Below are 15,132 nucleotides of genomic sequence, written 5' to 3'. Positions count from 1 at the left end.
TGAACTCCCACTCTCTATCTTCTAGGGCAAGCATGAGGTTGTATATAACCAACTGTCTCTCTCCCCTTTCTAGGTAGGGTCAGCCTATTAATTGACAGACTGCTCAGTCTCTCGCTCAGACAGAACTCTCTGGGCATTATACCCTGTTTTGCTAACTTCACAGTTAAGGAACTACTCCACAGATTCAGTGGATATATATATATATATATATAAACCCCTGTCAGCACCCACCTAACCTGGGTCTCCCTCTGGCCTGTCTCAGACCCATGGAAGCCTCAATTTGTTGAGAATTAGGGGCAGTGAGGAGATCTCCCAGACTGCTCTATTGTCTTTGATCTTAGTAGGATTCTGATATTGATGGATCTCTCAGGCTACTTCTGGATGGGATAAAAATCGACTGAAAGTTGAAAGGGATCTTGTCAATCCCCTGGCCTGGTCCAATGATGTCAAGTTCAAGTAATAATAATCCATATCTAAGGATCCCTGCAGGCCACATATTGATTTAATTTAAAACTTCTTTTGTATTTTTATTTATTTCATTAAATATTTTCCGATTGCATTTTAATCTGCCTTGGCCACACTGGGGAATGTTTGACATCCCTGATCTGGTTCAGCCACCTTGTTTTACTGAAAAGGAAACCAGTGCTTAGGGAAGTTGAATAAATTCCTAAAAGACACACAAGTGGTGATTAATAGAACTGGAATTTGAACTCAGATCCTTAGTTCTAAATCCTAGGATCTTTCTGCTACATTACAATAACTTCCCTTGGAGTCTGCCTGTCCAGTCTCCACAGTTGAGAGGTACCTGCTTTTCCCATACTACCTTTTCTTTGGTTCGTTCTGATTTTTCTTTGTACTAAAAGAGCCAGAAAGGGAAGCACAATCACTGTTCCTCTTATTCTGGTTTTTTTCTGGGGCCACCAAGTTTAATAATATATGGGTACAAGCTACTCTCCATTTCCCTTTGGATTCCAAATAGTCCAAGGATGGAATGAAAAGACAAGTGACAGTAGAGGGACAGCAAGAAGACTAGACTACAAGTCTATACCTATTTCACTGTTCCAGCCTGTCAGTAACTCACTTTATGACCATAATTTTTATTACTTTTAGGGGCCCCTATTTCCTCATATATGGAGATGCTAATTTTTTGCCTTACCTAACTCAGAGGCATGTTTGTTGTGTTCATCAGTCAAGATAAAATCTATATTGGGTTTTACAAGCTTACAGGGTATTATATACAAGGGAGAAGGGAACAACAACATGGATGCAAGGCTGACCTGTTCAGACGGGTCATAGGATCTGGGATTCTTGCCATGGGCACCATCCTAACCTGGGGGACTACTTTGGATCCTCTTCCCTAGAGTTTCTAAAGTCCCACATAGGTGGGCTTCCCCCCACAAATACACACACACACAAACCCCAACACCTTTTCCAAGGAATGGGTCCAGGGGTTCTGTTCTAATCTACTGTGTGAATGGGTTAGACAAGCTGCCTACTCTGACCCCTCAGGCTGGTCCATCTTTTCTTGGTCATCACCAACTCTGGTCCCCAGCATCCCTCTGCCCAAACTCTTACCCTCAGGGTGATAAGACGAAGCCGGTAGTCATCAGCCTGTATGACCTGCTTCACTGTGATCTCGACCCCGTCATATACAACTCGCTCCTCTGGCCAGTACTCTGTGCATTTCTGTAGGTATCCAAGGTGCACTTGGTGAAACGGATCTTTGGCTAAGTCCACCCCAGACCAACCCCTTTCCTCCCATCTCCTCCACCCTTCACAGAGACACCGCTGGTCCTACCTCATTCATTTCTTCAATGTTGGTGATCATCACAATAATGGGGGCGTGCTCTTGCCACACCATCCGCCAGAAGTCACTCACGGTGTTGACAATGGGTCCCTGAGTGGCGATGTACACCTTCTCCTCCCCTCCATAGCCCTAATAGCCACAGGTTGGGGGGGAAGGCTTGTATCATCATCACATAGGAGCTCTTTCTACAGTTAACTTTATTGACTTGACATATCTCAGACAAGACAGAATGGTAATTAAAAAAGGCTAACAAAGCATTGCCTAGTATGAGTCCATAAGAGATCTAATTCAATCTTAGAGAAGAATGTTTTGTAATTAGCATTTGAATAAATTTTTTTTGGATAGCTGCCTTGAAATTGAAATTTTCCCAGAAATCTTGTTAATGTTTTCCAGTCATTTTAGTAAATTCTTTTCTGTAAGTAGCAAAAAAAAAAAGAAAACAGAAATTCCAGAAATGTTGGTCAGTGGTTTCAGTCAGGTCCAACTCTTCATGGCCCTATTTGGGGTTTTCTTGGCAAAGATATTGGAGTAGTTTGCCACTTCCTTCTCCAGTTCATTTCATAAAGTTGAGGAAAGGGAGGCAAATAGGACAGGTTTAAATGACTTGCCCAAGGTCACACAGCTAGTCTGAGATCAGTCCTGAATGTATCACCTAGCTACCCCAGAAATATACACTCCTGTAAATATAATTACATGGTTTGGGTGAATCAAATTCAGATAATTAAATCTGACTGGAGTAGTCAGATCTACCTCTCTCCTCTTGCTTTCAAAGCTGAGGAGTAGCTTCCTTTTTATCCCAGTTCTAGGGATACCCCAGTTGTAGGAACCTCCATTGCTCTGTCCTAATATATGAACCTGAAGCAAGGATGAGTTAATACTCTAGTTCTCCAAGTCATTCTGAATTTTTTCTTTCTTGTTACATATGGGGGAAGAGAGTGGGATTCATCCTATTGGTTCTTCTCCCCAAGGATGATTCTCCCAGCTGGCTGGGCTGGAGCAGTCTGGATACCTTAGACAAGATATTAAGATCAGGGGTTACTCACTCTTATATAGTTGGCATTGATGTACGAGTTCAGGGGGTCATCTTGGTCTGGCGAGGTAAGGCATACCCTGCTGTGGGGGTCTAGGAAAGAAAGAGGTGAACTCATTGACTCGTTCCTCGTTCTGCTATAATAATTGAAGTCATTCTCTTCTAACACCAGATTTGTAACAAACAAGGGACAACTGGTGCTTTGCCTAAGGTGCCTGTATCTTGAGAGGAGTGTGCTTTCTTTTCAACAAAATCTCCTATCAGTGACTTCAAGAATTTTGTGGTACAATCATTCTATATCACCCTGCCAAGATTCTGTCTGATGGCCACTGGATTGTTCTTCTCCATCCCTCCATCCAAGGAGAAAAGGACCCCTCACCCATTTCTTGAAGTGAGAAATCTAAGGTAGAACTCTTTTTTTGAGGCAGCATGTCCCCAAATCTTCGCTTTCCCTCCACTTTCCCAGTCAGACATTCCAGAGTATGGCCATATATCCTATACCCTGGACTTTTCTGTCCCTTCACTTTTCAGTTCCATGTGGATAGAACTGTGTCACTGTACCCTCTCCCTTTGCCATTTCTGGTTCAACCAATTTGTTTCAGGAGCAGCTATAGCTAGTTATAGCTCTACCCAGAACTCACCCAAACCACATTTGGGGAATCTATTGGATGAGAGGAGGTATGGGTGTAGGTTGAGGGTAACTGTAGGATTTGCCCATGTTATTCAAGTGTAGCATTTCATTCAGGCAGGAAGTCTTCTATACTATAGACTGCCAGTAATTATAGGGAAAGAAGTTTTGAGGTGGTGAAAGTCCCTTTCTTCCCCAGATCAACCAATCCCTAAAGTTTGTCCCATGGTCCATCCATTTCTGACCTTCAGGATTAAGTTGCCACAATCCTGCAAATCTTGGGTTTTGATAGGATTTGGTCCTAGTTCATAGAAAGTGGGCATCCCAGGAATAGCACAACATCCTAATGACAGCTGATACAGCCAGTGGATATCCACGTGATTCTGGACTAGTGACCCAAAAGATCAAGCTACATTGAGTGTGGGAATATAGTACAAGGGGCTCACCATGAACAAAACCTGCTCTCTCTCTCTCTCTCTCTCTCTCTCTCTCTCTTTCTCCCTCCCTCTGTCTCTCTTTGTCTCTGTTTCTCGCTCTCTTGCTGTCTCTGTCTGTCTATCTCTCGTTGTCTCTTTGTTTCTCTTACTAATAGTGCCAGAGATTGTTTGGCTGTCCTGGTAAACCTGATAATCTCAGAACCTGTGGGAAGTCACTTTCTGCTCCTGTACTTCTGAATATATCCTCTAGAATAGAGATTGCATCTAGCCATGGCACTGAATTAGACCCTGAATAAGACATTTCTTCCTAAAACTAGTGTGTTTAGCATAGTGGGGCCACACTTATACAGGCCACATGATAATGTGAACAATCTCTCTCTATAAGTCGCAGTTTCTGCTCTCATCTGTTTATTGATCAGGACAAATTCTGGGGCCCTATGGCAGTTCTTGGAGAAGAATTGAGAGGGATTTGTCTGGTCCTTCATCTCTCTGACTGGAATCCTCTTTAGTATTTGCTTAAGAGAAATGTAGTGAAAGATGATTGTTAGTGACTAGAGAATTTTCATCATCTAGGAATGGTTCTCCATATTGTGCCCAATAGAACAGATGGTCAAGGCACCAACATTCAACAAAATGGGATTTCTGGTGAGCCTACATCTAGACTGGATACAGAAGGGTGATGAAGAAGGTCTTCCAGATTCAGCATGGCTTACATGAATATCAGATTAAATTGTTTTGGTTTGCATAAGATCTACAGATTTGCTATTACATAACTGGGCCAAGGAATTGTGGGTTACCTTGGTGATGTCCTCATATATTCACAGGACCTTGCCCAATATATCAAACTAGTTTTAGAGTTATTTCGGTGTTAATGCCAGCACCAGTGAATTACCCAATCAAAGAAATGTTAGTTTGAGGAGGAAGGTTGAATTCCTTGTATATGTATATAGATCTATTCAAGGTGGGATCTTTGACTCCATGAAAGCCTGACACCAGTTCCTTTGCTTTATAGGTCACTACTATTATTTTATTCCCATATTTCCCACTCTGAAGGCATCTCTTACCAATCTGCTAAAGTACCTTCAGGCTTTCTGAGCATGTAACATATATTTAAAGAGCTAAAGGCTTAGTTCACCTATCTCCATCTTCATTTTGTTGGGTCCCCAGAAACAGCTCCTTATAGAGAAGGAGATGGGCCTGTCTTATCATAATACTTTCTGCTTCAACTTTCTCATTCTTTCAGGCTTCTTCTACAAGTTGTTCAGAAGAAAACCAAATACTGAGAAAGAGCTATTTATTAAATAGTAAAAGCTAAATCTGGAGTATTAAGGAATCATCTTGAGTGAGAATGGTTCTTCATCATCATCCACACCAACCATAAGAACCAACGGCACCCTCAAACTGCCTACATGCTCAATCAAGTGGGGCAATATTTTTTATTAGATCAAGTTTAGTGTCATCTATATTTGAGATGTTACATTCACTGGCAATTTGCCAGTGAATGTAATGTTGTGAAAGCCAAATTTGGCCACTTGATGGATCAGTCAGTCTAGTAGAGATGATAAACTGTTACACAGGTCTCATTTCCATTTCTTCCCTCTTTCCTATTCATACTTTGTCTGCTATCATTAATTGTGAATGGGCAGTAAGAATTAATTGTCCGAGAGATCCCAGACCTGTGGAGGGATGGTTGCCTCCAAGACTGAGGGGACTGGCCAGGATCATTTCCTATCCAAGGGGAGTACATGAAATCCGGTGAGTACTCCACATGTGCTGGATCTGTTAAAGACCTATTTGTGGGATCCTACCAAGCTTCCCCATCTGAGGGAATGTTTAAGAAAGGAGGAATGGTGTTTGTTTCCAAAGCAGCTTTGATATTGTGGGGTGAGGTGGGTTCATACCTAATGAAAGAATACAACTTCAGTAGCCCAGAATCAAACACACAGTATGATGGCTGACATCTACATGGCTTATCCTCCTATGTAGGGGTGACCTTCCTGGCTTAAAATCCCTACTTTTGTACCTATGTCTGCTTTTATCTCAGATCTTTGGGTTTGGTGCCTTAGGGGAGCCTAGGGTGTTTGGTTTATACTTACATGAATCCAAAGTCAACCCCACTCATTTTCCCCTAGAATAATGACAATGATAAAAATAGCTACAATTAATATCTTACATTTGTATGGTCCTCATAATAGTTTTGTGAAGCAGATAATATCATTCTTCCAGTTTTGTAGATGAAGAAACAGGCTCAGATAAGTTAAGTGTGTGGCCCAGAGTCACACAACTAAGAAGCATCTGAGATGGGATTTGAATTCTGGACTCCAAATTCAGGATTCTATCCACTATGCAATACCATCTGCAGCTTCAATAATTTCTTTAATGATGTTAGACACACTCTTACCTCCCTTACTAAATAGGGAATATAACAATATAGCAGGGATATGTTTCTTTCTGATGTACCTTAGGTAATCTTGCTAACTCCGAATCCCTACTCTGCTACCCATTACTCTTCTCTGCATCATAAAGCCCCAAGATGGGAGAAAAGTAAAGACCCCAGAGCCTCTGACTCTCCAATCCCCCTTTTCATTCTTTCCTTTGGAAACTATTCCTGTTAGGTCTTGAGAATCCACAGATGACCTCAGTTTAGAGGGGGAAGGTTAACAGTGGGGAAAGAAGCCTTCTAGCTTTGAACAATTGTTCCCTCAGTCAATAGCCAGTGAAAAGGTACACATTAAATGTTTACTTTGTTCCAGGCACTGTGATAAGTGCTGGGGTAAATATATAATCCCTGACCTTCTATCCTATAGAAGCAAGATATATCAATATAGAAAATATTTTTTAAAAGCCCAGATTGAACATTTAGTTATCCCTACTGCTTGCTTTAGAATCTAGAGACTAATTTGAGAGTTTAAGAGTTAATTGAAAATTCAAGCCTTGAATAACCATTGATACTTTGGTTCTTTTTAGGAGGTCATGATCCCCTGTACAGAGGAGAGTCATTCAGATGTCTAACCAAGGCCATGAAGAGGAAATTCCTATCTTAGCTTTGGGGGCGAATCAGTCTCTCTTTTTTTCTTCACTTCCTTCCTTCTCTCCTTTAACTCATCAACCAACCACAGCACTCTAAGATGCTAAAGCATGGAGATAGAAATGGAGGCAACATAACTTTTTTTGGCCCCCCCTATTACCATTATAGAGCCTTTGTAATGTGAGGAGACATTCCTAGTGCCTTACAGAGATGGGGCCTTTTCTGTACAAAAGGGGAAAGCTAGGAGGCCATGTTTTACAGAACTGCTCAATTACTATCCCGAGGGATGCAGACTTGGGGAACTTTAAGAGTCTCCTTTCATCAATTCCATCTGAAACAAACACTTTGTGTATGTTTTTTCCCTTATTTCCTCTTTATTGTTTGTGCATTTGGAGAGGCCTTTGCCACTGAATATAGGGAATATAATGGGAAGGAGAAAGTGATCAAGTCTACATCTTAATTTTAAACTTTTAGAACCTGCAGAAATAAAAAGATATATATTTAAACAACAAATTTCCTAGTCTCATATAGTGTGTATAAATACATATAAGTGGAGTGTTTACATAGATTATTAGATTATATACACCCACATTATATAAACACAAAATATATATACAAATATATCCACATGCACAATAAATCAAACACTAGATGCACATAAAATGCACAGTATTCACACATATATAATACAACTTTATGTATGTATACATATATTATATCTTACATATTTACACATACAAATAGATTTACACATAGACAAACAGATAGATAAAATAGACAGAGAGTGGGTAGAATTCTGGGCCTGGAATAAAAAAAAATCTACATACAAATCCATATATATATATGTATATATATATTATCTATGTGATACTGGGCACATCACTTAACCTTTATCTGCCTCAGTTTCCTAAACTACAAAATGGGGTTAATAATAGCACCTCCCTCACAGGATTGTGGTGAGGATCAAGTAAGGGAGCATTTATAAAATGCTTAGAAAAGGGTCTGGCACATTGTAGGTTAATAAATGCTTATTCCCTTTCCTTCCTGTCTCTTATGCATACAAATTATGTAAATACTATGTATGCACACAGTATCAACACACTATATATATATATATATATATATATATATATATATTAGGCATTCAATGGACATACATACTACAAATGTGTGTGTGTATATATATATCTGTGTATCTATATCAATATAGATCTATATGTCTATATAGTTAGCCCCTTTCCTTTTTTTGTGTGTGTAGCTTTGTTATGACACTAAAGCCCCAATTTGCCTTTTTGCAGCTCCTAGCCATTGCTCTGAGTCAGTCAGAACAGTTCCTCTTCCACATCCCCTTTCCCTGCACATCCTTGAAGGCAGTGCTTGTTTTCTCCCTAAGTCTTTTCTTCCTCTTCAGACTAAACATCCTCTGTTCTCTTTGGCTCTGATCCCACTGAAAATATACAAGTCCCATAGTTGGATTTCTGTTACAAAGGGGAATCAGAGCTGGGGATGGGCTCGTGACAGTATGTTCATTCCCAGATTACTCACTGTAATGGGAACAGTTAAACATTGTTTTTATGGTCGGTCTACTGGGACAGGAAATTAATTTTGACATACAGAACAGCCACAATAAGGCTTGCTCTAACAGAAGTTTCTCTCCATTCACAAGCACACACCTACATATCCGTGCATAAATGTCTCCGGCTGGGGGGATGTTCTGGCTACACATGCTGTGTCTCAACCCTGGCCTTTCCTGCCCCAGCCAGCAGTTCTCTGCCAACCCATCATGTGCTATGTGACAGGTCTCTGTAGGATATGCAAGGGTTCCAAGATAGGACAAAGTATGGGTCACAGCAAAGTGTGTGGAGAGCATGAAGATTTGCTCTTGTCCTCCTGATTCACATGGGTCTGGAGCCCATGGCTGCTGTGACTTACCTGGCTTATAGACAAGAGCTACAAATGGGAATCATTAAATGTGAAATCAGGACCACAGATTGTGCCCAAGGCAAACAGAATGGAGTATGCCTTCAGTTAAAGTTTTGGGAAGTCAGATACCCTGAAATATTAAGAATAAAATTACTACCAAGGAGTATTTTATTTTGTGGGCAGGACAAGGAAGAGAAGAAACTCCAGTCTGCTATCTGTTAGCTTCTTTATAATTAATTATTCTTGCTAATTAATTTACTAAACTGTATTATTTCTTCCCTGACAGAGGATTGTAAATGTTGTCAGCACAACATTTGGTTCTCTGGGGCAAAGCCCCAGTAGTCCAAACTTAGGGCTAGCTCTGGGTCTAGGCCCATATTTTCCATTACAATATTTCTTGGGGGAAAGAGAGAATATCTCAGTTTCCCCTGTGGCCTCAATGAAGAGATTGGAAAAAAAAGATAAAGAGCTTTAATTGAAGGTAGGGGATTTTCTCAGAAGAGAAAAACAGGATTTATAATTGTGAACTATGACTTAAGATGAAGGAAAGGAGAACTCTTGGTTGAGGATAGAGTGCTTTTAAGGAGGGAATCATGGTAAAGAACCTTTGGGTAAGGTTCAGTGGAAGAAGAAATAGCAATATTATTATGGTCATCAGAAGGAAATGGATAAAAAGTTTCAAAACCAGATCACAAACTGACCTAGAGGAGTCCACTACAAAGTAATAGGGTGAACTCAAATATTCAGATATCTGACGACAGGGTTCTTTCTGTCACAAGCAGAGCATTTCCCATGTTATTCTTCTGAATAAGACGAAGAGATGTAGGCCGGATGATTAGTGGTTCTGGTTAAATGACCAGATCCAAAGAGTAATCAATGATGGATCAATGCCAATCTAAACTTACATCTCTGGTCAGCCTTGGGCTTTTCAACATTTTTATCAGTGCCTTGGATAAAGGTGAACACACTGTACAGTCAGGGTCCAAAGTGGATCTCTGCCAGCTGGGCCAATGGACTGAATTCAGTCAGTCAGTAAGCATTTGTTAAGTGCCTATTATGTGCCAGGCACTGTGCTAAATGCTGAGGATACAAAAAAAGTCAAAAGAAAAACCCTACCTTGAGATGCTCACACTCTAATGGGGGGAGATAGCATACAAACAACTGTGCAAAGAAGCTGTATACATACACCAACATGTATAAATGAAAAGTACGACATAAAAGTTTTTTTTTTCCTTTTTTTTCCCCTGAGGCAATTGGGGTAGGGTAAGTGGCTTGCCCAGGGTCACACAGCTATGAAGTGTTAAGTGTCTGAGACCAGATTTGAACTCAGGTCCTCTTGACTTTAGGGCTGGTGCTCTATCCACTGCACCACTTGGCTGCCCCCCACATATAGGTTTTTAGAAATTGCACATGTACAAGATGGATGTGTTAGGCAATCATCTGAAAAAAGATATGGGATTTTTAGTGTACTACAATCTTAATATGAATCAATACTGCCTCTGGGCTTTCCTGGCTTCCCTCATGTCCCAGTTTGACTCCTAGTTTCTACAAGAAAGCCTTTCCTGATTCCCCTTTATACTAATGCTTTCCTTTTCTTAATTTTTTCTAGTTTATCTTGTCTACATCTGGTTTGTACATAGCTGTTGACATATCTTTCCCATTAGATTGTGAACCTCCTGAGAACAGGGACTTGTCCCCTCACCCTTCACCCCGCCCCTACTTTTCTTTGTATCATCAGAGTTTGTAACACAGGTGCATAATAAATGCTTATTGACTTGGTCTGACAGAATACAAAATAGTAAACTCAGCTCTAAGCTGTTTTGAAAGGCAGTGTCCAGAATAAGGGAATTGACCACCATATTTATTCTAACCTGGTTAGACACATCAGGATTATTATGGTCAGTCCCAAGTACCATATTTTAGGGAGGACATTAGCAAGCTGAAAGGTATCAACATGACTGGGATGAGAGTTGGTAAACCAAACCCAAGAAGATTGGCTGAAAGACAGAGGATGTTTAGCCTAGAGAAGAAAAGAGAAGAGCATAATATTTCTTCAATTATTTGAAGTACTCTCTTGGGGAAGTGGGATTATGCTTGACCTCAGAGGGTAGAACTAGCAGCAATAGAAATTCCCAAAAGGTTAATTTTGGCCCAATATATGGAAAAACTTTCTCAAATTAAAGCTGGTTCACAGGAGCATGGGATGCTCCAGAAAGTAGTGGGCAGTCTATTTCTGGAGGTCTTCTAAGTAAACTGAATAACAAGTATTCAGGGATGTTGCCGTAGAGATTCCTGATGAGTGGGACCTTTGAGGTCCCTTCCAGCTCTGAAATCCTCTGATTAATTTATCCTAACCTTAAATGGGGTTCTGTTTAAATGAAATCACCTAGAGACACTTGTAACCATAGCAACCACAAGTTGATATTTTAAAAGTTAAAAATAAGTCATGACATCTTACATATTGGTAGAGATAATGATGAACAGCCCACCCCCCCCAAACCCTAAAGCTTCTTTCCTCTCTAAACTAAGGGTGACTAGTGAAATGTTAAATTCTCTTTAGATAAATTTAAACCCCTCCTGCAACCCACCTCTGGGGGTTGAGGACTCTGACTCCAAATGGAGAATGCTTGCTTTCACAGAATTTGCTCAAGGCAATCCCAAAGCAGAAGGTCTATTAGCAGAAAACAGTGGAACAAAGAAAAGGCAATATGCAAGTCAGGAGTGTCTGAAGATGAGATGATTCAGACCAGTTCCAATGATCTTGTGATGAAGAGAGCATCTACACCCAGAAAGTAACTGTGGGAACTGAGGGTGGACCACAACATAGCATTCTCACTCTTTCTGTTGTTGTTTTCTTGCTTTTCATTTTCTTTCTCATTTTTTCTTGTTTGATTTGATTTTTCTTGTGCATAAGATAACTATAAATTTAATTTAACATACATTTCTACCATGGAACATATATTGGACTACTTGCCATCTAAAGGACGGGGTGGGAGAAGGAGGGGAAAATTGGAACATGAGGTTTTGCAAGGGTCATTGTTGAAGAATTAGCCATACATATGTTTTGAAGAAATAAAAAGCTTTAATTAAAAAAGTGTCTGACGTCTAATGGGCTATGAGATTTAAAGGACTAGAAGTTGGATTCTAAAGACCTCTGTGCTGACAACAGTTAAGAACAACTAGTGGCTGCAATGGGACGATGACAAGAATCCTCCCGTTAAATCATAAAACATGTGAACAATAATAATTGATCATTATTATTTATTATATAGCTGCTGATATGTCCCCATGGAAGATGGGAAAGCCTGCTATTAAAATGTGTCACTCAGGAGCCCTGGTAGCAGAATACTGGGACAGACAAGAGACTCTGAGCCACAACTAGTCACTGAAGAATTTCAGTGAATTTTCAGAAGCATTTCAGTATGCTCAGAGAACAAGAGGGTGACCTGCCCAGATCACAATGACTTTGTGGGCTAAGCCAGTGCCCTACATGCACAGGTTGGTGAAAAGTTGAAAGGATTGGTGAAATGCCTCATTAGGTCTCATTTATCAGGAGGTCTGCTGTCTCCCAGGGACATGTAATAATCTCCCAGAGATGTGATAAAATATCTCCTGAAAGGGATTAAATCTGATGACCAATGCCTACTTCTGGTTATTCATGAAGGAACAAAGAATACCCCCAGAAAGAACCTGGAAAGGATTTTTATGGATGATTAAGACCTGGGCAAGAAATTTCTAGGTATGCATTAAACATAGATTGATCTCCCTGAAGGAAGAAAAGATAGCCTGATGAGTTCTGAATTTGCAAGTGATACTTTTATTATTATTGACAATTGAAGATATGGGTTTTATAAGCAAAGGCAGAGGTGGGAAATGAAATACTGGAGCAAAGATGGCTCTAGGAATGGGATTTGGATATTCCACTCTCCCCTAAGCCACTCCAAATCTCGTCTCTTATCAAGAATCCCACAGTATCCTTTAACTTCTCTCTTAGTGATGGTCTTTTCCATTTTTAAAAATCCTTCCCTTAGACTCCAACCATTCCTTCTTTTCTTCTATATCATTCCTTTTCTAAAAAAATTATGTATGCTTAGTGCTTCTCTTTCTTTCTTTCTTTCTTTTTTTTTTGAGGCATCAGGGTTAAGTGACTTGCCAGAGTCATACAGCTAATACATATATCTGAAGGTAGATTTGAACTCAGGTCCTTCTACCTCCAAGACCAGTACTCTGTCTACTACACAACCTAGCTGCCCCTTCTTCTTTTTTATATCTCTGTCTCTCTAGCTTCAGCTCTTCTGAAAGATACCACTGATATATAAATTACCAAGTATAACTACCTTTTTTCAATCTTCATTATCGTGCATATATGCAACATTTGACAATATTCTTTATATTGCCCCATTTGAATAATTTCTCCTCTTTTTTTTTTCATGACCCTGTTCCTTTTTTTAGATAGTGTTTTATTTTTTCCCCTAAATACATGTAAAGATAGTTTTCAACATTCATTTTTATAAAACTTTGTGTTTCAAATTTTCTCCCTTCTTCCCTTACCTCCTCCCTCTCCAAGAAAGCAAGCAACTTGATATAGGTTAAATATGTGCAATTCTCATGACCCTGTTCTTTCCAGGTTCTTAACCTATCGTGCCAGTCTTTCTCAATCTCTTTTGCTGAATCTTCATTCAAGTCATGTCCACTAATTTTGGACATGTATCCAAAGGCTCTGTCTTAATCCATCTTCTCTTTTCTGTCCATATTCTCTTCCTTGGGAACCTCATCTCCTTGAGTTGAATTATCATTTCTATGTAGATGATTCCCAGATCTATATATCCATCCCTAGTCTCAGTCCTGAGCTCTAGTTCCACATCAACAATTGCCTATTGGATATTTTAAACTGGATGTCCTTTGAGTATTTCAAACTCAATATGTCCAGAATAAAACTCCTTATCTCTCCTCTCAAACCCACCATTCTTCTTCCTTATTATTATTCTTCCCTGTAAATTTCCCTATTATTGTCAAAGGCACTATAATCTTGGTTCGATCCTGACTTCATTTAACCCACATATACCAACTCTTGCCATAGCTTATCATTTCTATCTCCCATATCTTTCACTATGTCCCATTTTCTCTACTCACACCGTTATGACTATGGGGCAGGTATTAATCACCTTTCACTTGGATTGCTGTAATAGATTCCTTTTGGACTCCCTGCTAAATCCTCTTCCCACTCCATCTGGTATTTCACATAGCCACCAATTACATTATCTCCATAATCAATAAACTTCAGTGGCCACATATATGTATGTATATATATATATATATATATATATATATATATATATATAATAAACAACTCTACTGAGTATTTAAATCTCTACAACATGATCACTTCATACATTTCCAGTCTTCTCACTCAATATTCCCTCCACAATCTAGCTTATTTGTCTGCTCAATGTGCTGCAAAAATAATTCTCCTTCTCCCATCACCATAGTTTTCAAATGATGTTCTTCTGGCTTGGAATACATTATCTCCATCTCTTGAAGTTCCTAGCTTTCTTCAAAGCTCAGATGAGTACAATCTTTTAGACCTTTTCTTATGACCCCAGTTGCTAGTACTTTCCTCTACAATATTATCTTTTATGCATTAAAGTGTGCTTCATTCATTTATGCCTTGGAAAGGTTAAGCACTTTTCAGATCTGTGTGGATCTGCTTTCATCCTGGAGTGGATAGAAACTGTGATTTCATTGATGGAAGGAACCTCTGAATGAGGAAACCTCCTTAACAATGTAGGTCATTCCCTTTGCAACTTATGGCCTTAAAGAGCTGTCTGGAGTACTCAGAAAGGTTCAATGTTTTGCTCAGGATCACACAACTGGTATAGTCAGGATAGGATTTGAATCCAGGTCTTTTGGTCTCTGAGACTAACTCTGAATCCACTAAGATGCATCCATAAAGAGTTTAAGGCTTAAAAGAGCTCATTTGAAACGAGCCCCAGAGAAGACTACCCAGATACATTTTCCCTTCATTCTCATTTTCATGGACCCACTGGAAGGACAATTAAAAAACCCAAGAGAACCCTGAACCTCAGAAGTATTTGGTGATTTGCAGGCATGTGATCACTGCCTGGTTATAGCCTAGTTAAGAGATAAAGCTTGGGAAATATACTGGATGATTACTACAAGTCAGGGGTGAAGTCTGTTACTAAGGAGACTAAATTTGATATCCGAAAGAAAAGGAGAGTATAGAGCCTACAGAGCATTAACTTGCAGAATGCTTCATGA

The 15,132-nt window shown here is 39.7% G+C and overlaps 1 protein-coding gene across 1 annotated transcript in view; it reads right to left on the bottom strand.

Moving 5' to 3' along the window:
- PTPN5 (protein tyrosine phosphatase non-receptor type 5) overlaps window positions 1-15,132 on the bottom strand; it is a 115,629-nt gene that overhangs the window by 2,730 nt on the left and 97,767 nt on the right. The window contains exons 10-12 of the mRNA XM_031943858.1: window positions 2,851-2,930; window positions 1,799-1,936; window positions 1,576-1,686 (exon numbers count right to left, since the gene is read on the bottom strand). Of these exons, the coding sequence (XP_031799718.1) occupies window positions 1,576-1,686; window positions 1,799-1,936; window positions 2,851-2,930 (329 nt within the window). The remainder of the gene's footprint in view (window positions 1-1,575; window positions 1,687-1,798; window positions 1,937-2,850; window positions 2,931-15,132) is intronic.

Source organism: Sarcophilus harrisii, chromosome 6 (assembly GCF_902635505.1).
Source record: "Sarcophilus harrisii chromosome 6, mSarHar1.11, whole genome shotgun sequence".
Lineage (NCBI taxonomy): Eukaryota > Metazoa > Chordata > Mammalia > Dasyuromorphia > Dasyuridae > Sarcophilus > Sarcophilus harrisii.
Note: the sequence above shows the minus strand (reverse complement) of the source record. Positions and strands in the feature narration are given on the sequence as shown.